Below are 27,324 nucleotides of genomic sequence, written 5' to 3' on the forward strand. Positions count from 1 at the left end.
CCCTGGGATCATGACCTGAGCCGAAGGCAGACGCTTAACGACTGAGCCACCCAGGCGCCCAGCTTTTAATTTTTTAATGACTTCTTTGAAATTATTTATTTATTAACTATCTTCACTGATGGAAAGTAAGCTGCAAGAAGATAGGGACCTCTCTTTTCTTTTCTTTTCTTTTCTTCTTTCTTTTCTTTAGTAGTTTCCACACCCAACATGGGGCTTGAACTCACGACCCTGAGATCAAGAATCAGATGCTCTGCCAACCGACCCAGCCAGGCACCCCAATTTTCTATCTTTAGTTACATGCCTTGCCCTTAGAACTGCACCTGACGCATAGTAAGCACTCAATAAATACATGCTTCCCAACTCACCGACAGAATGACGACTGCCTTTTAAAAATGCAACCCCCAGGATTCTCTCAGCCCATCTTCCACCCTGCCTCTCAGGTTTACCTGCCTCACCTCTGCACTCCAGTCCTGCCCGTCAGTGCCATCCCCTCCTCAGCCGTAACCTAAAGCTGGACTAGTGGGCATTAAATGCAGGGCCAAGTTTTTGTCCCAGACAATCCCTGGACTCAGCAAATGCTGATCAGGTGACTGTCTCTCTCTGGCTTAGGATGGAAAGATGCCAGGAAAGATCGAAGCATCTACCCTGATGGGTTACACCAGGGCTTCTAGAAGGGATTTTGTGGCAGGAGGGAGGGGGGGAAGGAGATTGAGTGTCTCTGTGACTTGTGCAGGCAGCATGATGGATGAGCAGTGGAAAGCCCTTTTATGAAACATGCCAGGCCCGCTGCAATAGTATCCCTCCCAACAGCCCAGAATTATATTTCCCTGAAGACACACTCAGTTGTGCTCTGGATTTACATGTGGGTGGCAACCTCCTGGCTCCTCCTCGGCGCTCCCGAAGGAGGTCTGTCTACAGATCCCCCAGCAGAGGAAGAAGCAGATGAGAACGGAGGGAGGTTTGAACCCTCTTCCCAAGAGCCTTGGCGCTTCCTGGAAATGGACAGTCCTTTAAGAGTTCCCTGACTTGTGCGGGTCATACTTTCTCCCCAGCCTACCAGTTTTCAGTTTGGGTACACAGTGAAGATTTATTTTCTCTCTCTCTCTCTCTCTCTCTCTCTCTCTCTCTCTCTCTCTCTCAAAAAGTGGCTGAGCCTCTGATGTTTGGCACTCAGGTTCTCCTGCGCAGAGAGAATGGGTGGGCGGGTAGTTCAGAGTATCTGGAATCATGTATCTTTCCTGTGGCTGTAAACAACCGGGAGTCCCCCAGCACATTACCAAATACAGTAGAAAGGAGTCAGTGGACCATGCACCGACCCCGGCAACATCCAGCCGGGATGCAGAAGTCGGATATGTGCTTGAGCAGGGCATGCTTGGGGTTGGCCTGTTCCTGACCGCCCCCCCCCCCTCACCCCCATGGCCCCGTCTCTGCTTTTCTGGCTCTCCTGTGCTCTGATCAGCTTCTTCCAGCCTCTACATTTTTGTATCTTTTTCTCATTGCGTGGCCCCCTTGTCTTTAAAAGGCTAAATGCTCTGTACTAAATTTGGTCACACAGAGCTCCAAGATTCCCTGGAATGTCCTCAAGTTTCAAACAGTTCTGACAGCGAGGCAGGCCCGCCCCCTGCGTGGGGATTGGCTTCTCCTTTCAGGGCCAGGCTGTTGTCGAGTCTTATTGGCCGCCGGTCAGACCAGCCAGGGTCCACTAGCCCTGGGCTTGGGAGTTAGCTTGCAGTTAACACTTGGACACCTGTGGGTCTGCACGGCAGGGCAGCAGAGCCACGTCCTCAATCCGCTGGGGGTCTGCTCCCAAGCCCACTCTGCTCCATCCAGACCAGCTTGCGCCCCCCCCAGGACCCCTGTAGCACCCCCCGCCCCCACAAGAGCCACAGCCCACTTTGCCAAGATGTCCAAGGTAGCCAAGTATCGCCGGCAGGTGAGTGAAGACCCCGACATCGACAGCCTGCTGTCCACGCTGTCTCCCGAGGAGATGGAGGAGCTAGAGAAGGAGCTGGATGTGGTGGATCCGGACGGGAGCATTCCCGTGGGCCTGCGGCAGAGAAACCAGACGGAGAAGCAGTCCGTGGGCACGTACAACCGGGAAGCCATGCTCAACTTCTGTGAAAAGGAGACCAAGAAACTTATTCAGAGGGAGATGTCCGTGGATGTGAGTGAGCAATATGCTAGAGGGAAGGGGGGAGGGCAGGGAGGGGAGGGAGACCCGAACTTGTGACTAGGATGCTTCTCTCCTCAGAGGAAAAGATCTCGTTGGCAAAAGATGTAACGCTTCAGAACCGATTACCATCTGCTGAGCGGGCAGTGTGAACCTCTTACCCCTAATTTCTGTTATAAAGCACAAGTTGGCTCTGTCGGGAGAACTCAGCATCCCGCAGTAGCTGATAGGGCTGCTAGCAGAATGGGAGCTGGAGAATGCCCCTGAAGCATTCATTGTCAAGTTGATTCCGTACTTGTCCCCCTGCACTTTTTTCCCCCTGCACATTCATTTCACCCGTTGTGGGGAGGAGGCAGAGGATAGAATGATGCTTGCAGTCTCTTGGCAGCCACCCCAGAAAAGAAAGTCAGGCCTCCTTGCAGAACTGCTCATTTTGAAGCCCTCTGGCCCTGTGGGCAACTCATGGCACACGAACCAGTTGAGGAGGCTCAGGGGCAGATGGGCTTCCCAAAGCAATGGGAGTCAGGGTCAGGGGTCTGTGAGGTGGGCAATGCATCTTCACCTGATGGCTTCAGTTTCCCTCCCAGGGAAGTTGGGGATTGCACTTCCTAGAGGAGCATCTTGAGGGAGCATCCCCTCCTTTTGGTCATAGTCCTTTTATAAGCCAGCAAGGTCCTTTGCTGGGGGATGAAGGTAGTTCCCAGCAGGGTTTTGCCTTGAGGAGGGGACAGAGGAGGGGCCAGTCAAGGAGGGCCATTTTGGAAACATCTGCTGACTTCTAGGATGGGCTTAAGCAAAACCTGCTTTTTGTTTTCCTGGCTTGGCATGGAGGAGTCCTTTATTCATCATGTATTCATATGTGAGTTTTCTTGGGACAAACTAGACTAGCCTCCACCTGAGTGTGACTCGTAGAGCCCCTTGTCCGCTGTAGAGAGGGGTTAGTGGGGAAACTGTCCTCTGTCTGTGAGCCGGTTCTTACTGGCCACGTCTCTTGTCCTTGTGGATTCTTGCATGAGAAAGTTCAGTCTCAGTTTTTGTCCTTTGTTTCACTTCTATGGAAACCAAGACCCAGAGCTTCACATGATGTGTTCATTCTCCCAAAGGAAATGAGAAAGGCAACAGTATCTCCCGGAATTTCTGGGACATGTCTGGCTGGGTCGGAGATTGTGCTGGACATTAGTCACAGAGCACGTTTGCGGACAGAGCCCTGGCTCCTTGAGTGAAGGGATGGGGGAGGGAGGGATGAAGGAAAGTGAGGTAGGGGAGCTGGACCTCTGTCTCCATCCCTACCACCCTGGGCCCAAGAAGTTGGGAGCGAGGGGAGTCAGAAGGCTCAGAAATTCATTACCCTGTGGGCAAGGTGATCGCCACTTGGCTAATGATGAACAGATACTAGAACATTTATGGAAAAGATGAGAGGATATAGGGCACTCCCTGTGAGGGCCTGGTACTTCAAGACAGCTAACAGGACACGTAGGGAAAGCCACGCAGCACGCCCAAGGCTTTGGCATCTCTGTAAATCCCCCACTGGGACCCCCGACTTTCACTTTGGAGCCCGGCCCTGCTCTTGCCTCACTCCTAGTCCCCAGACTCTGTGCCCAGTGGCTTCTGGTGTGCAGAAAGATAGTCCTGAGGCTAAAGTCAAATGCAGAACATTCTTAATCCCCAAGCAAGATGCTTAGGCTGTGGAGAGTGTGAGGGACTCTCAGGCTCCCGGAAATTGCATTCTCAAAAGGCTTTTTCCTCAGCCAACTGAAACCATGGCAAGCCTCGCCTTCCCGGTCCCACCTCCCTCACCCCTGCCAGGTGCACGCTTGTTTCTGCAGACAGAGTCTGAGTCAGGGAATGGAGGGTGTGTGTGTGTGTGTGTGTGTGTGTGTACATCTTCAGCATGAGAAGATGGCGTCAGGGCCATTTTTCCCTTGGAGGGATAGGCTGTCCCCATTCTTCCTCATCCAGTTCAAGGGCATATGTCGGCAGAGTGCCTGGGTGGAGTTCTGGGTGATCCCGAGCCATGAGCAGAAGTCATCTCTGTAAGTCTGGATGAATGGCAATGAACCCTACAAAGTGACTTCTTTAGCACCATTAGCAAGCTAGTAAGTGTGGGATTAAGAACTTGTTTAAGTGCCAGGAAAGCCTGGTTTGAGTACCAGCATCTCTTCCTAATAGTATAAATACGTAACTTACAAGTTACCCAGTCGGCCTCCCTTCCCTCAGCTACACAGTATCCAGCCCGTGGGATTGTTGTAAAAAACGGAGAGGACAATAAGTGGAAAGCACTTAGCACAGGGCTTGGCTTATAATAAATACACAATAAATGGCAGCTATGCAATTATTAATTCATTGCTGTCTCCCCCTGCCCAGCCCCTCCCTTCCATCAGTCCTCTGAGGGCTGAGCAAGCCAAGCCTGTCTGCTCAACTAGGGGCCAAAGTAAACAATAAACGAGCGAACCCTGGACGCTCAGGCTGGGGGGCCTTTTACACCGCAGACGCGGAGCGGCTCCAGGTGGGGGCTCCAGGCCGCTGGGCTGGCGGTAGCTCTCACGGCTAGCGGCATTTGCTCCCTGTAAGGAACTGACTGGAAGTTAGTTAAAACAGAGGAACTCGACTCTAGGAAGCACAGCAAGGTGACCATTTACTGAGAATCTTCTGTAGGCGAAGCATATTCACCTCTTCCTTTAAACCTCACACTTCTTGGGAGATAGGTATGTTTATCCCCATGATACAGAGCAGAAAACTGAGGCTCAGGGAAGTTGAGTAACCGCCCTAAGTTCACACAGTCACAAGTACCCCGCCGGGCTTTAAGGACAGTGCTTCCTTCTCTCTGCCTCGCCAGGGTACAAAAAAGGGCAGTCGTGCCAGCCCCCGGCCTGAGGAGTTTATCATCCAATTAGGATCACAAGGCACACACACACAGAACCCGCACGGAGGTGAGACGGGGCTCAGACCACAAAGTCCTATGTTGCTGTAGGAGCAGCAGGTTATCCCATCGTCTAGCCTGGCTGAATGCTCGCCCCTGCCCCCAGGGCTGGGAACATAAATAGTAAAACCAAGTGTGGCCCCGGGATTCAAACTCTTAGAACCAAGTGTGGATTAGGGAAGTAAGTCCTGCCAAGATATTGGATGGCATTAGGAATTTTTGTTAATTCCTTTTGGGTGGGATAACGGTATTATGGATATACTTTTTAAAGGATCCTTGCCTTTTAGACACAGATCCTGAAATATTTATGGGGAAAACTGATAGGATTAGGGCATTTCCTTTAAAATAATATGGGCAAGGGGAGTGTAGGGGGATAGATGAACTAATATTGTCCACCAGTTGATAATTGTGGAAGCTGGGTGATGGGTCTGCATGTGTACCCATTACACGGTTCTCTCTACTTTTGTGTATATGCTTGACATTTTCCATAACAAAATGTTGGTTTGTTTTTTTAGACAGAAACTGAGAGCGGAGGCAGGCCCAGTTTGGGTCTTAAGTTCTGGTTTCTCCGGGGGAGGAGGAGTCCCAAGATTCAAACTCCGGCTATCGTGCTGGGTGGGTGTAGACTGTGCAAGGGGCCTCGGGCGGCACCTCCCTCAGTGGACAGACTACTCCAGGGCTGTCCTGGATTGGTTTACCCCCTGCTTCATGAATACTCCTCTCCCCAACCCACCCCTGTGCCTCCTTCGAGGTCTCAGGCACCACTTCCTCCAGGTAGTCTTCCCTGACTGCCGGGCAAGTGTAGGAACCATGTCTGATCTGAGCACTCCAGTGCCACTCTGGACCAACCCCATCCTGTTTTCTTATCTCTCTTCCTCCCCAGCTTGTGTGATTCTGGTGGACAAGTGCTAACATAGGGCCCAGCACAGAGGTGGGCCCTCAGCCTCTGTTCGTTGAATGAATGTTAGGAGGGGGAGGTGGGGCTTGGCAGAGCTGACCCCTGGCTTCCCTCCCTCCCTTTAAAGGTGCCTGTGTGTTCTACCCTAGTCCTTCTGGGACTCTCCTTCTGACCAGGTGGAAGACAAGGCCCCCCTGGGCAGGTGTGTGGCCAACAGTTGAGTGAAACCCTTGTGCTTGGCTCAGGTTTCAGGAACCTGATCCCAGCAGGTCAACTCATGTGTTCTCTTTCCTTCCCCAGTGGGAAAGAAAAATCTCCAGCCTGCCTCCCCTGTCCTTCTCCCTGGCGTTACCAGGGGCTGGGGATTAGCGCCTCCACCCAGCCAGGAGCAGGGGCAGCTGAACTGGGGGGTGGAGGAAGCTCTTTTAGGTTCTCCCTTGAGAAGCTAACAAGAAGCACCCCACTAGCCAGTCACCCAGGCTCCTCACCTTCCCCTCGGGTCTCTGGCTCACCCAGCCTAGCGGGTCCCCTCCCCTACCAGGCCCAGCTCATGGCCCAGTGTCCATGGCTTCTCTACCGGGGTGGGGATGCCGGGCAGGCTGGAGGCCGGCAGCACAACCCTCCGATTACCCTTTGCAGAGGGCTGGGCCCTATCAGGAGTGCCCTGGGCAGCAAGGCTCAACGATTAAGGAGATTAACCCCAACTGGTACACACCCAAAATAGCCCTGGAGGCTGGGGTGGAGAGGGCAGAAGAGGTGAGGGGGGCCTGTAGACCTGGGGAGGCGACAGCAGGCACCCAGTCAGGGTTAGACAAGTTTAAAAATCTCTCCCTGGAGTCTGAAAGGTGCCTCCGTCCAGAGTTTAAAAACTAGTTAACCAACTTCTTAAACTAGGTGGCGGGATCCGCAGGTGTTTGTTTTCATTGTTGCTCTTACTCATATTTTATACATTTTCTTCTGTGTGTATAGACTATCCGATCTGATGGATTTTAAGCGGCAAGGCCCCAGCGCCCACTCCCACCCCCTCGGCACCGCCCCTGGTGCTCGACTTTTCTCAGCAGGACCACAGGGAGAAGAGCTTGGGTGGATGGGACATGTGGCAAGAGGGAGGCAGGCCAGATAGGACCAAGGAGGAGATGTAAACATGAAATGTCCCCACAGCGAGCGGGAGATGCAGATGGGTCAGGGGACGGGTATGAGCCCCACTGACCAAGGGCGTCTGGTAGGCTGGGGGCTTCGGGTCCCCACATGAAGGCAGGAAGAGGCCTGTCTGAGCAGACAGCCAGAGTGGAGACAAAATCCTCATCTAACCTGGCTACCCTCCCTCAGCCTCTCTTTCTCCCCCAAGAGACTCTGGAGTACTTGTATCAGACGGCGTCAGCCTACCAGAGCTGGCCACAGTGGGCAAAGCCTGGGTGAAGGGCACTGGGAGAGCTACAGAACACAGAGGGGTCAAGGGCGCTGTCCTGGGAGATCTACAGTCTGCATGCATAAAGTCTACACACACACACACTGCAGGGACAGCAGAAAAACACAATGACTGGGGGGCGGGGGAAGAGAAGCTGACATTCGTATGTCTGCCAAGTTGGATAAACAAGAATATCCTGGACCGTAATACACAGTCCTTTCCAGATCAGGCTGTGCTTTCTTGTTTATTAGATCTCTTTTGGCATGACCAGCAAAGAAAGAAGGGGTCTGGATTCAGAGCCTCAGTTCCCCTAAAGGGGTCCCTTAGCCCCGGGCCATGTGGGGAATAGAAAGCCTGTAGGGGTTTGGGACCAAACAGGACCAGGTGTGATTCTACTTCTGCCCCCGTCGGAGCTGGTGAGCACGTTACCTGAGGAAGAGCCTCAACTTTCCTGAGTACCTTCTGGACTCAGTGGCGTTATTAATGCTATCTCATTAACATATAGCTGCTGGAGGCCCCATTGCTTTACTGTCAAGTGGGAAGATGACCTCAATCTTGAAGGGTTATCGCGAGGATTAAATTGGCTGAGGTACTGAAAGTGGCCCATCGTGAGCAACTTCTCCTCCCTGAAGTTCCTCAGACGTTATACCTGTGAAATTAAAAGACAATCTGTCAGCAGGATTGAGGGAACGGCAGAAAGGGAGGGAGAGCATGGGAGGAAGAGAGGCAAGGAGCTAGCTTGAGGAAAAAGGCAGGCTTATTTACTGACTTCCTGCCTGGCCCCCTTCTCTTGATTTCTTTGAGCCTAATTTATTTCATGCCCCAGGCTCAGTGGCCTGCACTGGGTGACTGGGTTGGAAACACGGCAGAGGTGGGTAAAGGGCGATTGGGAGGAGGGCTGGGGACTAGTGAATTCTTTTCTTTTCTTTTTTTTTTTTTTAATATTTTATTTGTTTTTTGACAGAGGGAGACACAGTGAGAGAGGGAACACAAGCAAGGGGTGTGGGAGAAGGAGAAGCAGGCTTCCCGTGGAGCAGGGAGCCTGATGTGGGGCTCGATCCCAGGACCCTGGGATCACGACCTGAGCCGAAGGCAGACGCTTAACGACTGAGCCACCCAGGCGCCCCGGGGACTAGTGAATTCTTGTCTGCAACTTCCAGGAGCTTAGAAAAGCCTAGGCTGCTTTGGACCAATTTGGCTCCACCCGTCTCTGGGGTTGGCTGTAGAAACGACCAGACCAGCGGGGACGGCAGGGTGCTGCTTAGGATAGCTAGGCCTCCCGCTCCCACACACCGCCACCCCCTCACCTGCCTGCTCTCGTGGAGGACCCTCGGGCTCTGCAGGTGCACACATCCCCAGCCCTGACTTCCGGATCAGGCCAGCAGAGCCCCCCTCCCCCGCCAGGTGGACTATCCTGGGGTGGGGGTGGGGGGTGGTGGCAGAACTTCCAGTGAAGCCCTGGGTGCAGAACGTATTGAATTAGTGCTGAGCGCAGTGTCTTCAGAGGCCAGCTAGACCTGGGTGCCGATCCTGCTCTGCTCGTGGCCGGCCGTGTAACCCGAACAAATTACTTTATCTCTCTGAGCCGGAGTTTCCCCATCTTTAAAATGGAAATAACACCTAGTCACAGGAGAGTTGTGAGGATTAAGCAAAATAACATCTGTAAAGCAGGTCGCAGAGTGCTGGGCTGGAAACCTGGTAGTGAGGGCTAAACCCTAAATTTGAGTTTGGTCCCTTCCTTCACTGCTCTTGCCTCCACCTCCCTTCTCAGCATCCTTTTCCTAGGCAGGTTTCAGGAATTATGTTTTGTATCTACAAGGAGGGAGGAGGACTCCATTAAATCATTAATTCTCCAACTGTTTAGGAAGTTTCCATTACATTAGGTGCTTCTGAATGCTGGCACAGAGTAGTGAATAAGAGCGACCAGGTCCCCGCTCTCGTGGCGCTTCTATTCTAATGGGTGAGACCGAGAATACATGTACTTAAATAGATAGATCACATAGAACACATGCACATCACATACAACGTATATGTCACATACACATAAAGGAGAAGAATGCACTTTCAAGAGAAGGTCTAGGACGATTTCCTGTAAGGTGGTCAGGGAAGACTCTGCCACAGGGGTGACATAAGCTCAGAGCCTGAAACGGACCGAAGGAGGCAGCCAATGGGAGGGTCTGAAGGAAGCTTTCCAAGCAGAGGGAACAGCACACAGAAATGCCTGGGCAGGGGAGCAGGTGTAGTATGTCTGAGGAAAAGCCAGGCCAGTGTAACTGGAGCAGGGCGAGCCAGGGGTGGGGGTGGGGGGGTTGGAGGAGATCAGGCCCCAGAAGTCAGCGGGACTCACATAATGCAGGACCTTATAGTGCAGCAGAGGGAGTTTGGATTTTTATTCCAAGTGTGGTGAGACGTCATTGGAAGGTTGTGAGCAGGGGAGAGATGTGATCTGATCTAGGTTTTTTAAAGGATCCGTCATCACTCTGCCAGCGTTCAGATGAATAGATGGTAGGAGGGCAAGCCTGGGGGAGAAGCAGGCCCGGCTAGAAGGGTGTGCAGTAGCTCAGGCAAGAGGCCAAGGACGACCGGAGGAGAAGTGGTCAGATTCAGGAAAGACCTCCGAGGTCGCACAGACAGGACTGGCTGACTCGCCAGGGAAAAGAGACGAGTGGGGGGCCCAGGCCTGCCTGAGCTATTGGCTAGATTTGATGCCATTTACTGAGGTGGGAAACAACAGAAGAGGAGTGGTTTTGAGGAGATCAAGAACTCTGATCTGAACAAGTTCATGGTGCTTGGTAGACATCAAAGAGCAAGTGTTGGATTGACTGGGCACGTACAAGTCTGGAGCTCCGTGGGGTGGTGGGGCTGGAGAGTCCATCTGGGAGCCATTAGTATATAAATGATACTTAAAACCATGGGCCTGGAAGGGATCATGTAGGGAGGAGCTGTGGATGAAGAGCAGAGGGCCAAGGACCATGCCCTCCATTACCCCAACATTTAAGCATCGGAAGAGGAGCAGGGGCCAATGAAGGAGACTGAGAGAGGTGGGCGGAAGCTCAGAGCAGCTTCGCAAAAGCAAGTGGACCGGGGCCTTATAGGAGGAGAGAGTCTCCACTGTTTCCGTTCTTGTTGAGAGGTCTAATAAGATAAGAACAGAGAATCGACTGTAGTAACTGGAAAGATGGAAGCCACTGAGACCTTGACAAGGTTGGGGTCACTGCAGTGAAGAGTGGACTCGAGAGAGAATGGTCAGTGAGGACTGGAGATAGAGAATACAGACAGGTGTCTTCGGTTTTTTTCCCAGTTTTGTTCTAACGGGAAGCAAAGAAGTACGGCAGCAGCTGGAAGTAAATGTGGAATCAAAGGGGAATTTTTTTTTTTAAGATGGACTATGATAGCATGTTTATATACTAAGGGGGTTGGTTCAGTAGAGGGGGAACCCTCGATGGCACTGGAAAAGGCAGGAAAAGAGATGGAATGCACTGGAGTGGAGGGGTTGGCCTTGGCAGCAGGCGGTCACCTCTGGTCCTGGGAGGGAAGACAGTGGAGACCAGCAAGGATGCAGGCAGGTTGCTAAATGTGGTGGGGGGAGAGGGGGTTGGGCTGGTCTGTGTTGACACATGCAGGTGCTGCTCCGGGAGGATCCCCCTGGCGGCCGGACACGGGCTGGACTGAAGTGGGGACAAACTGACGGGGCTGTGACAGTAGTCAGAGGTTAAACGTCAGGTCGCAAGAAAGCTGCTCAGTGCTCCCTGGGTGGGGTAGAGAAAACACGAAAACACTTCCGGATCGGACATCTGGCACGTGAACAGTCAACAGACAATAGCCAGCTCCAGAGCTCCTTGAAAATCCAGTCGATTTTCACCTCCAGTGCATCCATCTTCTGCCCCCAAGGCCACCCATGCCCAAGGAGAAGGAGGGAGCGCACAGGTCCCTTCCCAGCACACAGCTGATGGCCCTGGGTTTGCAAGGCAAGCCAGGGGGGCGCCTGGGGCTCACTCCCGGCTTGACTGTCTCCTAGCTGCGTGGCCTCAGACAAGCATTGAACATTTATAAGCTTTACTTTCTTTTCATTGTGTTCTTTAATGCCTTTTCTGTGTCTCATTTTGTACTTGACAGTAATGGATTTTTTTCTAACACTTTGTTTTTATTGAAATATAAAACACATACAGCAAAGTGTCCAAAACACAAATGTAGAGTGTCATGAATTCTCACAAAGGTGAGGATTCTAACAAGTCGGGAGCTCAGTGGGGTGGTGGGGCTGGAGATTCCATCTGGGAGCCATTAGTATATAAATGATACTTAAAACCATGGGCCTGGAAGAGATCACGTAGGGAGAAGTTGTGGATGAAGAGCAGAGGTCCAAGGACCATGCCCTCCATTACCCCAACATTTAGGCATCGGAAGAGGAGAAGGGGGCCAGTGAAGGAGACTGAGAGAGAGAATAAGAAGGAGAACATTGCCAGCACTGCGGGACCCCCACCCACCCTCTGCTTCCTCTCCAGCCCTACCCCCTTCCTCCCTGCCACAGGAACCCCTACCCTGACTCCAACCCCGTAGGTTAGTCTTGCCTGTTTTTAAATTTTATATATATATATATATATATAAAATCATTAAGTAGGTGTTCTTTTGTATTCTACTTTTTTTTAAGATTTTATTTCTTTGACAGAGAGTGAGAGAGAGCACAAGCAGGGGGAGCAGCAAGTAGAGGGAGAGGGAGAAGCAGACTCCCTGCTGAGCAGGGAGCCCAGGATCACAACCTGAGCTGAAGGCAGACACTCAACCGACTGAGTCACCCAGGCCTCCCGATAATTTTTTTTACTTTTTATTTATGTATTTATTTATTTTTGATAATCGTTTTTTTTAAAGATTTTATTTATTTATTTGACAGAGAGAGACACAGTGAGAGAGGGAACACAAGCAGGGGGAGTGGGAGAGGGAGAAGCAGGCTTCCCGCCGAGCAGGAATCCCGATGCGGGGCTCGATTCCAGGACCCCGGGATCATGACCTGAGCCGAAGGCAGATGCTTAACTGACTGAGCCACCCAGGTGCCCTGTATTCTGCTTCTTTCACTCAGCTTTATGTTAGCGACAGTCAACCACATTGTCTGCAGCCTTTTTCCCGCTCTCACTGCTGTAGAGTATTCCATGAGTGTTTCATTGTATGAACATGCCATCATCTATGTATTCATTTCACTGTTAATGGACTTTGGGTTGTTTTACAGTTTGGGGCTATTATAAACCATGCTCCTGTGAACATTTTTGCACATCTTTTGGTGCACTTATGACTTCATTTGTGCTGGGTATGTACCTAGGAGTGGAATTGCTGGGTCATAGAAGATGCAGAGTGAACTTTTCATTTCTTCACCTGCAAATAACAATGATACTGCCTAATTTGAAGAGTACAAAAGCTCGAAGAAGTGCATGACAGTGATTTGCAAACAGTAGGCATATCATAAAGTGGGGGCCACCATCATCATTTCTAATGGTGTCCATCTTTGGGAGCAACTAGAGTGCTGTCGAGTCCTTTGGCCACGTCCTGCTGGCTGTCCTGCTGAACCCTACTATTAAGATTTGCCCTTTGGGGCGCCTGGCTAGCTCGGTGGGTTAAGCGTCTGACTTCAGCTCAGGTCATGATCCCGGGGTCCTGGGATAAAGCCCCACACCGGGTTCCCCACTCAGCAGGGAGCCCTTCTCTCTCATCTCATGGAAAAGATGTCCCTCTTCCTGTCCCAGGCTGGTGCCCCCACCCACTTTTCTCTCCTGTCTTCTCAGGGACATTTGCTCCTGTAAACATCTGTTTTCTCTCAGACTCTCTCTCTCTCTTTCCCCTTCAACTTTCCTTCCTACTGGCTCTTTCTCTCTAGTTCCCACCTTCTCTCCTTTCCTTCGTAGCGAAGCTGTAGGGAATCGTATCTACACTCACTCTCACACCGCCCGCCCCTGCACTGACCTCAACCTCCATAAGGTCTCTGCGGACCTCCTTGTTGGGCACCCAGGGGGTGCTTTCTTAGTCCTTACCCTGTTTGTTTACTTTGTGGTATTCCACTACTCTCTCCTTCTCAAAATACTTCCCTTGGGGCCAAGACACCACAGTCACCTACCTGGCTTTCTTTTTCCCTCTCTAGCTGTTCTTTCCTTGTCTCCTCTGAGAGCAGCCCTTCCTCCGAACGCCTCACTATTGTTGTTTTTCAGGGCCCTGCCCTCCCGAGGCCGTCTTCGTGGCTACCCTCATCCAACCCCACGGATTCAGCTACCACCTATATGCTCTGTCTCGATCTCTCACCTAGATCTCTATTTTGAGTTCTAGATCATTCACTTGCTTTTTGGACCCCTCAAGTGTCTCAGATTCAATGAGTCTAAAAATAAATTAATCATAGTCACCTCACCCCAACCCCCCAGCCTGCCTTTCCTCCTGCATTCTACACTGGGGTAAATAGAAGCACACCTAGGTCAGAACTCTGGGGTCTCTCGGTGTTCCCAGACTCTCCCAGTGACCGAACCATATTGCTTCTACCTGTGCCACCCCTCTCGGCTCCCCCCCGCCCCCGTGGTGCTTCTGCTATCACCTGGATCACTTATCAGCCGTAAGAATGCTGTGACCTCCCAACTGATCTCCCTGTCTCTCTTCTCCCCCCATTGCAATCCATCCTCCCCACAGCTGCCAGTGTCTTATTATAAAACAGAATCATGATCTTGACACTCTCCTGCGTAAAAGCCTTCAGTTGCTCAACATAGCTTCCATGATCAAATTCACCCTCCTTAGTGTGGCTTAGGAGGCCCTTGGCAACCCAACGCCTCCCTATCTCTGTAGCTACTAATATCCTTCTCCTTGACTTTTACCCTTTGCTACAGTTACACTTGACCACTGGTTCTCCAGCGGTGCCACACTTTATCTTGCTTCCTCTGTGCCTTTGCACCAACCATCACCTTTGACTGGGATGCTGGCCCCACCCTGGGCCTCGCTAACTTGGATTCTTTCAAGGCTCAGCCCAGGTGACAGCTTCCTATTTCCCCAATCCCTCCAGTCTGGGTTGTGCGCTCCACCCCTGTGTTCACCAAGCACCATCTGTCTGCAGCTCCCGTCACTTTTTGCAGCACGCACACACCTAACACATTGTTCCGGCTTAGCCTGTTTCTGTGCCTTCCCCTGACTTCTTAAGAGCAAGGCCTGACTCTTACTCATCTCCGTGTCCCCAGCAGTGAGCACAGTGCCTGGCTCAGTAAATGTTAAGCGAATGAGAGACAAATGGTTTGCAAATGCCATTCTTGTCATACTTGACTGAATCTGCAGGAGTTATGAATTCATCTAAACTCTTCTGAGACAATGTGAAAATATGATGTTGGGGGCGCCTGGCTGGCTCAGTTGGTAGAGCATGCAACTCTTGAATTTGGGTCATGAGTTCAAGCCCCATATTGGGTGTAGAGCTTACTTAAAAAAAATAATAATAAAAAGAAAATATAATTTTTATGTCCAGATCCTCAAATGAAAGGCAATTTGGCAGTGACTCTTTTTTCCCAGTTTCTGTAAACAACCAATTAAATCAGTCCACACGTTTACACTCTGGAATCTGAATTGTTGGGATGGGTCATTGCCATATTTTCCTTTCAGGACAGAATGAGCCTCAAGGACTCATTTTTAACTTTTTCCATTATGTCCCTTCCTTGTTCTTCTCTTTCCCAGCTCCCTAGGGATCTGAGATTATAGGCTGACATTTTTAGCTTGACCCAATCAAGTTTGCCCATGATCTCTGGGGCCACAGATACACCCTAAAGAGGAGAGTAAGAATTTGTTCTGTATACAGCCAGCCAAGGCCAGCAGCTCCCATTATCTGAGCACTTCCCTGGAGTATCCGGAGAAGTTCAGCCTTTTGCCTCTAGGTCTAGAAAAAAGTAATATGGCTTCTCTAGAGAACTTGCTATAAGCAGATTATCTCTTTGGATCACACACACATAGCAGGAGAGCTGTCCTGGGATGGTCTTTTGGGAGGCCCAGTGTTCAGATATGTGAGTATGATGACCCAGGAGGTCTGGATATACCAGTTCCGTGGCCATGTAGACACAGACTTGCCCTACTGAAGCCAGAACTGCGAGGCTGGGATTAGGTTCTTGTAGACAAACAATCAGCTTTTCTCAGTCAGGGTTCTGCAAAAGAATTAAGCCCTACAGAAAATTAATGGAGTGATTATTTCCTCAATTCTCCCAAAGATGCTAAATAGCAGGTCCCATTCTAGATATATAGGAAAGAAATTAATTCATTACATACAATGGATGCCTTCAGGCGTTGAGGACTTAATTTTTCTCCTGGAATCCCAGTTGAGAAAGGATGACATTGAGCCATCTTGCTTCTACCAAGTTTCCCCAAGATGAATCATCTCAACTGATCCAATGGCATTTCTTGCACTCGCCACTTAGTGATAACCTGTCTGTCTCTGGTCCTTCACTGCACTGAAAAATATAATGTATTCAAAATCACCAAGAAGATATTTAATAATGACCTCAGAGTGCTGAAGACTCCAGTGGTCAAGGAGATTTTTCCCTCGTCTGTAATCTTTGCCTTAAAGGCGGGAATAGGGGGCGGTACGTAAGCATAGAGGTGTTATTTCTAGATGGACTTTCTTCAAAAAATAACTTATAATTATGGGTTTCCCCCACTATCGAAAAACAAGGCCTTCCTATGAAACCTGTTGCAAGCAGAAACGGCATAAAACAAAGAAACACCACCAATTTATATGGAAAAATTTTTGAGCATTCCCAGACCCCCAAAATAACTTCTCTTAGGCTTTTCTGATACCTTAGGACACATCTTGCTAACAGATGCACAGAATAAATGGAGATAAAGCACAGACGCTACAGACACAGTTCAAAGCTCTGGGGACTGGATGCTGAGGTGCTGAGTGTAGTTGGGGGGCAGTTTGGTGGAGGGTGCGGGGGGGGTGCAGGGGGGGCCCTCTAGCTGCTGTTCGGGGTGCGTGCTGCCTCTGTGAGGACTCCCTGCAAAACCAATGCTGAGCGCTACTTTTGTTTTTCCCCTTTTTTTGGAGAAGGGAAAATCCGCTTCAGATTTCTTTCAGTTAGCGAAAACAGGTAGCAATGCCGGCCCGGGAAAGCAAAGTGGCGCAACGCAAACTTTCGTAAAAGGAAGGAGACCCGTATAATGTCATAAGGCTCGTTATAGACAATATACAAAACATAGGGAAAAAATGACCAACAATCCTGGTTCATTAGCTCAAGATAGTAGCCACTGGCAGTTTTTTGGGGTGTATGTGTCTGTGGGAACTTTTCCTTTTGTGGTTGAGGCCATTGTATACACTCACACATAGGCACATAAATTGTGTTTCCTGCTTTTTTTTTTTCTTATCATAGTGTAGTCATTTTCCCATGTCCCTGAAAATTCTTCCTAAACATCATTTTCAGAAGATGTTAGCATAGTGCATTATATGGCCGGGTTGAGCCATATGTCTATATTTGGACATTTACATGGTTTCTAATAAATATATTTTCCAAGGGCCCAAACAGATCCCCAGAGCACAGGCTCCTTCCCTTGGCCCTTGGCACCCATCCGCAGAGAGGTGGAGCCGGCCAAACAGGATGATAAATAGAACCGTTAGCACATTGTCCCCCAACTGAGACTCACAGCCAGCTGGGGGCAACAAAACTCTGAAAGGAGAGGAGAGACTCACTGGACACTGGAAGGGAAGGGACCGATGGTCATTCCCGGGACACAGTCCACAGCCCAGGTGAACATGAGGTTACATACGCTGTTTTCTAGAGGATCAAGTTCCTGATGTTGGGATATCTGCCAAACGGGGCAAACCTCCGCCTCCTCCTCACCGTGGCTCCCAGGAATAGATCTGTTCATGGGCACCGTGTGCCTGGCTTCCTTTTGTCTTGGGAGGAAGGAATTGTTACCACTTAAAAAGAGAATCAAGGCTCCAGCCTTGGAAAATTCCGGATGTAGGGAGGATGTCAAGTTCAGTTAGTCCCTCCTCCTGCTTCCAGGGGGCCCTGCTCCAAAGCCGGTCTAAAGTACCGTGGTCAAAACATGATACCTGGTCAGGAGGCAGTCCTTTTTCCTTCCCAAGAGAAATCGAAGAGTCTCTCACACCAGTAGCCCGTAGGTAGGCACTCAGCTTCTTCCATCTATACCATCTCACTCGATCCCGCCATCAGCCTCCCCCCAGGCTCTAACCTGCCTGACAGATGAAGAAACTAAGACTTAAAGAGCTTTCCCCGCTGCTGACCGAGGAAAGTCTTGAACTCTTTCTTCTAACTTTAGGTTGCAACAAATCGCGTAACTTAGAAAAAAACAATCTGTCTCTCGGGCTTTCCCTTTGGACCTCCACTTGAATGGGAGGTGCAATTGTTCAGTCAGCATTGATGAGACATTCCCTGTGTGCCCATTTCCAGGATGGGTTCAGTGCTGGTGGCCTTCTTGGCAGCAGCTTTCTTATCACTGTGCTGCATCCTGCAAACACTATTAGCAGAGGTGGGCACTGGCCTCCCTGCCCTCAGAGAGACCCCCGGGAAGGCGGTCAGGAAACACTCCTGGCTGTTCTGGGGTGAATCCTTCTTCCATCCTGAAGGACCCTTGTGCTCTGGCTCCCTTCACCCTTCTCCCTAATGTAGAACCTCCCTTAAGGTTTTTCTCCCCAAGCCCAGCTGTGAAGAGGCTGTGGTCTTTCCAGCTTGCCTCTTCCTGATGACACTGGAACCAATCACACAAACCCTTTATTATTTAGGTTTTTTTTTAATTGTTCGTCATACATGCAAATACAAAGAGGAAAATACAACTGGCCCGAATGGGAAGTGACCATCATTCTAGGTCTGAACTGTCCAACATGGTACCACTTGCTACACATGGCGATCAAGGACTTGAAATGGGACCGGTCCAAACTGGGATGTGCTGTAAGTGTGAAATGCCTATCAGATTTTAGAGTTAGCAAGAAGGAAAGAATGTAAAATCTTATTAATAATTTTATATTGGTTATGTATTGAAAAGATATTTTGTATGTCTTCAAAACATTAAAGTTAGTTTCACTTGTTTCTTTTTACTTTAGAACATTTAAAATTGCATATATAACTCACATTATATTTCCACTGGATAGTGCTGGTCTACAATGTAGTGTTTCAAACTGCGGTCTCTGGCATATAGGTCTTTGGGGGCTTTTTTGTTTTTCTTTTTATACTTTCAGTTTTTTATTTAATCGTTGTCTTTTAGAAAGTAAAGCAAGAGAAGATAAGCATAGTATATAAAATAAGATTTTTAGTGTAACCCTTCTATCATTGTGCAATTAAGACTAAAATCTCCCTTCATTATCTTTAAATTATTTTTATTAAGATATAATTCACAAGCTACAAAATTCACCCTTTTAATGTGTGAAATTCAGGGGCTCCTGGCTGGCTCAGTCAGTGGAGCATGTGACTCTTGATCTCAGCGTTGTAAGTTCGAGCCCCACATTGGGTGTAGAGATTACTTAAAAATAAAATCTTAGGGGCACCTGGGTGACTCAGTCAGTTGAGCATCTGACTCTTGGTTTCAGCTCAGGTCATGATCTCATGTCATGGGTTGTGAGATCGAGCCCCACGTCGGGCCTGCACTCAGGGGGAAGTCTGCTTGAGATTCTCTCTCTCCCCCTCTGTCGCCTCCCCTGCATTCACTCTCTCTAAAATATATAAATAAATCTTTAAAAAATAGTAAAATAAAATCTTAAAAATAATAACAATAAAGTGTGCAATTCAGTAGCTTTTTTAGTATATTCACTAATTTGTACAATCAACACCACTACCTAATTCCAAAACATTTTCATCATCCCAAAGGGAAACCCCATACCCATTAGCAATTACTCCCCTGTTCCTCTCCCCCTTTCCCAGCCCCTACAACCATGAATCTACTTTCTGTCTCTATGGTTTTGCTTATTCTGGATGTTTCATAGAAATGGAGTCACACAATATGTGGTCTTTGGGGTCTGGCTTCTTTCATATGATATCTTTCAAGGTTCATCCATGTTGTAGTGTTCTTTCTTATGGCTGAATAACATTCCTTTGTAGAGACCACATTTTGGTGATCCACTCAGCATTTGATGGGTATTTGGGTTGTTTCCACTTTTGGCTATTATGAATAATGTTGCCATGAACGTTCGGGTATAAGTTTTGTGTAGACCTATGTTTACAATTCTCTTGGGTATACACATAGGCGTGAATTTGCTGGGTCATATGAAAACTCTATATTTAACTTTTTGAGGAACTGCCAAACTGTTTTTCAATGTTGCTACACCATTTTGCATTCCCACCAGCAATGTATGAGAGTTCCATTTTCTCCATATCTTCCCTAACATATTATTGTCTGTCTTTTTTATTATAGCCAGCCTAGTTGGTGTGAAGTGTATCTCATATGGCTTTGCTAACCTCAAAGGATATGAGTTTTATTTTATTAAATAATGTGGCAGTCTCCATGCTTCTATTCTCTAAATCCCTTTCCTCTTCTTGATGGTTTTCGTTGTTACTTACACACCCACAACTCCCAAATCCACAGCTCAAGCCCAGATCTCTTGCCTGAGCCAAAGATGCTTATTAATGCCAACTTGTTAGGCATTTAAGTCTTGTCATGGCCAAAACAATTCATCATCTCAATTCCCATCCTCACCGTCCATCGTCCTTGCTAGGGCTATAAGCATCACCATCTATCTGGTCGACCAAACTGGGAATCTTGACAATCACCTTCCACTCTTCTTGCTATTCCCCACTTCACTAAATCATATTAACTGTACCCCCAGAAGTATCTGGAGAATTCATCTCCTCTTCTTTGTGCTCACTGATCAGCCGTGGTCCAGGATCTCATCACTTCTTGCCTGGACTTTTGTGATCGCTCCTACCTGGTCTCTTTCCCTCCAGTTCCTCCCAGCCTCGACTCCATTCTCCAAATAGCTGCCAAGGCTATCTTTCTAAACCACAAATCTGATGGTCACGGCTCTGGTTAAAAATCTGTATGCTTCTCCGTCACCCACTGGGTGAAGCCCACATCCTGTAGCGTGATGTATGAAGTCTGTCATGGTCTGGCTCAGGGTAGAGTTCTGGTCTCCTCTCTCACCCCCACTTCCTCAGCCCCCCTCCTGTTACAAAGAACTTTCCAACCATCCCTGGATGTATTGTGCTCCAATAATCACATGTTTTGCCTGTCTTGTTCCCTCTGCTAGGAAAGTCCTTCCCTTGTCTCCTGTGCCCAAGTGACCTCCTCTGAAGCTTTACTCCCACCTCCTCCAGGCTCTCCCCTCCCATTGTGTATTCACTGGGTCCTGGACTGTGTCGAAGCCACTTGACATCCCTGATGTAATGGATTGACACCCTTATTTGCTGCCTCTCTTCTCCCTAAATCTTGACTTCCCTTTCTTTCCCCCCAGTGGAATGACCAGCCCCAGCTCCCAGTTCTCCTGGAGCTTAAAGATTCAGCTTAATGCTCAGGCTGTTCCCTAACTCTGATGGACTCCCCAGTGTGCTTCCTCTCTCAGCCAACAAGGGTGATCCCCCTCTCTGTGGCCTTGGCGCACAGAGAACCTGTGCCTCCTCAGGCCTCAGCTGCTGGAAGGGAGCTGCATTTGGGGGTTGTAATGACCTGCATCACGAAAGGAGGAAGTTCCCAGAACAACTAGCAAGTGTCTGAAACCTGAGAAATTGTGGCTCAAGGTGTATCATTTTACTAGGGTAAAAATCCCCCAGAAAAGTCAGCAGTGAGTGGAGGTAGCATTAAAGTCGACAGTCCCCTCTCCCTTCCATAGTCCTGTCCCCTCCAGAGACTTTAGGAGACTCCGGAGAAGGCCTCTCATAATAGCTTAGTGGCCAGAATGGACAGATGTGGACTGGAAGGTGGGATGTGAGTGGTGGCTCCCTAGAGGTTTCTGTCAGGGTGCCAGAGAGCTCTGTCCTCCATGCTGCCCTGTCCAGTGGGCATAAAGATCTAGAAGGCACGCCTACCATATTTGCAAATTATCTGAACCCAAGAGAGACTGAACTTTTAAGCAGCAGAACCAAGATCACCCAGAAAGTTCTAGTCAGATCAGAATGATGTGGGCTCAGACTAACAAATGAACTCGTTTAGCCTGGAGAAGGCCGGCCTCAGGGAGAAGATGCCATAAGTCTCAAATATGTACCGAGTACTCATATAGAGGAGAAGGGGTAGCCTTGTTTTGTAGGACCCCAGGGATATAACTGGAACCAGAAGGGCTTTCTAAGTCAGCTTTAAAAAAGAAGAAGGCTTGGCTTCTTCTGAAGCCAAGAACTGAGCTCCCTGTTATGGGAAGTATGCAAGTACAACGTGTTTGGTAGGGACACTGTAGGTAGGATTGAAATATTTTCTTTTCATTCCAGCAAATCTTTATTAAGTGCAACGCACTCTGCCAGGCCAGGTGTTGGGGACAGAAATTAAGGTCTGGTCCTTGTCCTCAAGTTGCTCATCATGTAGTCCAGGAACAGGCGAGCAAACTGTGACAAGTTCAGGGATAGCGCGTAGCTCAACCAGCACAGGGCCGGCGGTGGTGGGGGGGGAGGGGGGGCGGTTCTAACCCAGGGCCTGGATGAGGGCCAGTGAGGAGGTCCTTGTTCTGAGTGTTGACGGGCCATTAAGAGAAATTACTAGTCTTCGTTTTTTAGGTAAGAGAATGGTATTATAGCTTTTTAAAAATTTTCTGTCTTTTGAAGATACATACTGAAGTATTTATGAATGAAATGACATACCTGGGATTTGCCTCCAAGTCATCTGAGGATGGGAGAAACGTGGGTGGGCATATAGATGAAGCGAGATTGGCCCGATGTCAGTAACTGTGGAAGGCCGGCCATGGGCACCTTGAGGCTCATTATGCTGGTCCGTCTCGTTTTGTGTACAATTGAAGTTTCCCATAATAAGAAGTGAAAAAGGAGGAGGAGGAGGAGGAAGGGAGGAGGAAGAGAAGAAGAACAGAAAGGGTTAGCCAGGCAGAGAAGACGAGCGGGCGTTCTGGGTGGCAGGAACCGCGTTCACGGGCAGAGCGAGCTAGAACGGCACACTTGCTCTTCCCTGTGACCCCGGTGCGGGCCCGGCACACACAGCATGCTGAGGCAGGCACAGGCGGATCACGAAGGGCCTTGCGTGCCAAGTTAAGAAGTCTGGACTTCCTCCTGAAAGCCTGGGAGCCACTGATCAGATTTCCATGTCAGAAAGCTCTCTCTGGCTGCAGTGCGCAGATGTCTTGAAGAGACGAGTAAGACGGGAGGCAGGGACACCAGCTGGGAGGCAAGAGATGATGGTGACCCCAGCACGGCAGCAGCAGATGGACGGGGAGGGGCTCCCCGGAGACTTATTAGGAAGGTGGGATGAAGGAAATGTGGTGTGGGAGCAAGAAGAATCAAGGCCGATGTCCTGGGATGGGGGGCTCTGGGGAATCGGGGTGCCGTTCCTGAACACGGTGAAAGCAGGAAGGCAGGGACCTGTTCTACCCCTGACATCCTCTGCTTCTGTGTTTCTATTAGGCCCAGGACTGGCTACAGAATTTTCAGGACCCGCTGTAAAATTAAAACATAGGGCTGGCTCCTTGTTTGATAATTATTAAGACTTTCAAGATGGAGACAGTAGAACTTAAACAGAGCATGCTCATGAAACCAGCCCTGATGAGGCCACTGTAGCCTGTTCTGTTTAGAACAGGCCAGAGAGTGGCCGGGTACGAGCCAGGGCTGCAGCTCTTGGCCCCAGGCGGCAAAGGGACAGCATGTTCTTCCTGCTACCCCCTGGGACCTAAGTGAGACCCAGCACTCTGGGACAAATAGCTTACATTTAAGTAGCTCTTTACAATGTTTTCCAAACTCGCTGGGGTTTTTGTCTGCGCTGGGATGAAGTAAAGAAGCAGAAAGTAGGCATTTCAGAGAGCTGAGCGCTAAAGGGACTTGTTTGTTTCTACAAAGAGATTTCCTGGCTTCTCCAAAAATGGGGTTTGCTACAAGCTTCCCAGTATGAGTCACCAGACCAGTTGGCAAAACACATAGGTCTGCAGAGAGCACTGGAGCCTGATCCTTCATTATAGAGAAGATCCATAATAAGACTCCAAAAAGAAACCCAGACAGTGCTGCCTATGAAGGTCTGGCCAGCACAAGCCATAAAGCGACACCTTCACCTTGAACCCTGCCCCCCCCCCCCCCCATCTTTCCCCACTGGCAGTAAAATGCAGATTCCCTCGGCAGAAGAAGTAAGGGTCTTGGTGAAAAGTAGACACTCTTCGCCCTCCCTTGCTTGCTGGTGCCTCTTGGTGGCTCTTCTTGGGCTCCTTGGAGGGGACCAAGAACCACAGAGCCACTCCTCACCATCCCATCTTCTTCTCCTATTTACTATCCCTTTCACAAGACATCCTCACCCTTAAAGACTCAGAGCAGTCAAGGAGCACCATACCCTCTGGCAGAGTCTGGTGAAACATTCAGTGCAAGAGCCCAACCACCCAAGTTTGCACATCCCTCTCTTTTCCAGAATATTCCTTCCCTCCCATTCACTTATAAGGGCAATGCAGAAACTGCAATGGATGGCATTTGCTCCCCATGTGAAGCCTGGTCTTGAGCTGGACTGCGTCAGAAGATGTCATTTCCCAGGCTCCCGAACGCACTGCCCTTTTCTTAGCCACCACTCGACCCCACCTGAGATCATCCTGGGAGGTAAAAATGAACTGTGTTTATGTTTACACTGGGGTTGGAGGCGGTGCCTGAGACTCTTCTGGCCCTTCTCCTCGGCGTAATATTTACCACCAGGCTAACTTCGAAATCGCTGGAACAGAACCAGGCAAGGGGCAGGCTCCGTGGCAGGTCCTAGCACAGCCCAGCTGGGCCTCACGATGGGGAATCACCACTCATCTCTCTGTCCTCTCCCATCCCTTCCATGCTTTCCTCCTGCCACTGGCCTGAGAGGTCTTGGTTTGTCTTTCTTTCTTTTTTTTTTTGCTACAAAACTGAATTATTTAAAGACAATTTTCTTTTTTTAGTATATAAAACAACTTTTGGGGTTTTTTTTTATCATAAATGTAATTCACACATTAGATACCTGTTTCAAAAACAGATTACTATCTCGCATCACACTCCAAAATAAAATGCAGATCAATTAAAGATCTAAGCTAACACCTCTCCAGGTTAAGAATTGGGGTAAGGATTTACCAGGAGAAATGAGGGAGGACGAGTTTTCCAAGCAGTGAGAACGTGACGGCAAAGGCCCAGGAGCTGGCTCGGTGCCAGGGCCAAGAGCACGGAGCAGGGCTGAGCGGCACCACAGGCAGGAAGGTGGTGACAGGGCGGTCAGCGGCCAAGTGAGGACGGGCCGGTGGGTCTAGACTTGATCACAGGGGCGTTGGAGAACCACTGGAAGGTTTCGTGCCAAGTGAAATGCCAGGTCTCAGCAGAGTCGCTGAGCTGGTGTGAAGACTGTCCTGGAAGAGGTCAGCAGACCCAACAGGAAGGGGGCTGCAGTAACCCCAGGGAGAGGTGACAGCCGCCTGGACGCATCAGTGAGGTCAGAGGGGGGACTGAGCGGAGCGGTGGTAAGGACGTAGCATCATCTGCGGGTAGGAGATAAGGGGATAGACTATCTTTTATCCAATGTGTTTATTTCGCAGCCTTCCCCCCGCCCCCCAGCCCCTTGGGATGGGGAAGAAGAGATGCATGGGGACAGAGGGCTCCACATTGCCTCTCCCCACATACTCCTCCCATCTTCTTCCTAGCAGGATTTCTGATTTGAGCCGCCAGATGTTTGGAGGAGCCATTCACCAAGACAGGGAATGGAGCAGGAATGGGCATGGCGGTGGGGAGCCAGGGGGAGCTCAGTTTTTGAGCCCTGTGGGGACACACACCAGGATGTTTGATTGACAGTTGGATACAAGGGTTTGAACGTCTGCCTGTGGTGTCCAGCCCAGGAATAGAGCTTCAGGAGATATCAGAACACAGAACACAGCTCATGCCCTCAGAGTAGATGAGGTCACCCAGGGAGAGGGCCTAAAAGTGAGAGCAAAGGAAGCTTCAAAGAAGACCTTGAAAGCACTCACATTTAAGAGGCATGAGATTCCCAAGCATTCCCAAGCGATTAGGCAACATGAAGAATACAAGATATAAATCTGATTTAGCAATAAGGGGGTCAGTAATGATCTGGATGAAACTAATTTCCATGGAATGTTGAGGCTGAGGCGATATTGTGTTGGATCCCGGAATGAGTAGGGATTTTACAAGATTTTACAAGAATTCTTTGGGGGAAGTTTGCGTATAAAAGGCTAGCTGGTGCCTGGGTGGCTCAGTCGGTTAAGCGTCTGCCTTTGACTCAAGTCATGATCTCGGAGTCCTGGGATTGAGCCCTGTGTCGGGCTCCCTGCTCAGCAGAGAGTCTGCTTCTCCTTCCCTCTTTGCCCCTCCCCACCCCTGCTTGTGCTTGCTCTCTTGCTCTCTCTCTCTCTCAAATAAATAAATAAAATCTTTAAAAAAAAAAAAAAAAAAAAAGGCTATCAACAAGGGGCAGCACCCGGCGGGACTGTGGGGTCTAGACACAGATTTGATTGACCTGGGAGAGATGTGGGCATGTGAGGGCCATGGAAGAGAGTGTGGGAGCCAGAACCCATGGCAGGGTGAACCTGGGACAGGAAGAGAGGTGCTTCATCCTTCCTGGGACTGGGAGGAAAGGAGATGAACATGGCGGAGAGATGGTAGGAGGGATGGTGGGAAGTTGGAGAATTCCCACTGGTTGATTTCTATTGATTCCAGGGAAGTAAGTAGGGGAGATAGTCTGCTGAGAATGGGGTGGAGTGGGATGAGAGCTGGAGAAGGAATCAGAGCTTCAAACAGATGCTGTGGGAGAACCGAGAAAGAGCTGTAACTCAGGGAAACTAGACCATGACAGCTAACTCTTACTGCAAGCTTCCAGTGAATTCGGCACTGCTGCAAATGCCTCCCACGTAGCACTTCACTGAAGGCTCGGAACCTTGTGAAGGGATATCATCCCCACATTGCGTAAGAGTAAAGACTAGAACCTTGGCGTTCTAACTCTAGAGCTAGGGCTCAGCCCTGATGTCACCCAGGAAGCAAGGCTGTGGGAATGGAGGGCAGAGGTCCCACTCTGGGGGGTGGGCCGCTTGCCCCGCGGGGCCCAGCAGCCTGTGAGGGGGTGTGGCATGGGCGAGGAGTCAGTCAAGTTCAGGGTTGGGGCTTTGGCTGGTGGTCGTGATCCCGGTGCAGGATATTTGCAAAAATGTGGTTAACACGCAGGATAGGATAGGAGGTGAAGCAGCCAAGGCGGGTGGAACAGAGAAGTCAGAATTTGGGTCATGTTCCCGCAATGCCACTTCCATGTAGAAACCCAAGAGAACTGAAAGCCGGGAGTTGAACAGATGTTTGCACACTCATATTCACAGCAGCATTATGCATAATAGCAGAAAAGGTGGGAGCAATTCAAGTGCCTCTCCATGGATGAATAAACAAAATGTGGTATAGAGATATAATGGAATATTATTTACCCTTGAAAAGGAAGGAAATTCTGAATTTAAACTTTCTGTGGTGTCCCCCCGCTTAGTAGGTAACATTTAGCAGGTGTGAAGTCTCACTCTTGCTCAGCAGCAAGAGGGTCAGCGGTGGGCTGGACGAGGACGGAGTTATTAAGGGGACTCTAGCCTTGTCCTGAAAGATCATGTTTCCAGTAGCGGCCCAGAGAGGTCACTAAAGAAACTAATGGATGACAGTTCTGAGGGCGAGCTTCTTAGCCTAAAGCTAGCAAATCTCTGGTTTCATAAAACAAACTTGACCTCTCCTCGGCTGCCCCGTCCTTTGGGATAAAGTGGTGAAGATGAAGAAGAAACTGGCTGTCACTGCCCTCCACTCCCACCCCTAGCCTCCCACCTCTGGCCTTCACTCCCACCCCTAGCCTCCCACCTCTGGCCTCCACTCCCACCCCTA

The 27,324-nt window shown here is 49.7% G+C and overlaps 1 protein-coding gene across 1 annotated transcript in view; it reads left to right on the plus strand.

Moving 5' to 3' along the window:
* Positions 1-217: 217 nt before the first annotated feature.
* The window catches only part of LMOD1 (leiomodin 1), a 40,220-nt gene continuing 13,113 nt past the window's right edge, over positions 218-27,324 (plus strand). The window contains exon 1 of the mRNA XM_032422503.1: positions 218-2,164. Coding sequence (XP_032278394.1) covers positions 1,904-2,164 — 261 coding nt within the window. The 5' untranslated portion in view covers positions 218-1,903. The remainder of the gene's footprint in view (positions 2,165-27,324) is intronic.

Source organism: Phoca vitulina, unplaced genomic scaffold (genome assembly GCF_004348235.1).
Source record: "Phoca vitulina isolate PV1807 unplaced genomic scaffold, GSC_HSeal_1.0 scaffold26, whole genome shotgun sequence".
NCBI classification, from domain to species: Eukaryota; Metazoa; Chordata; class Mammalia; order Carnivora; family Phocidae; genus Phoca; species Phoca vitulina.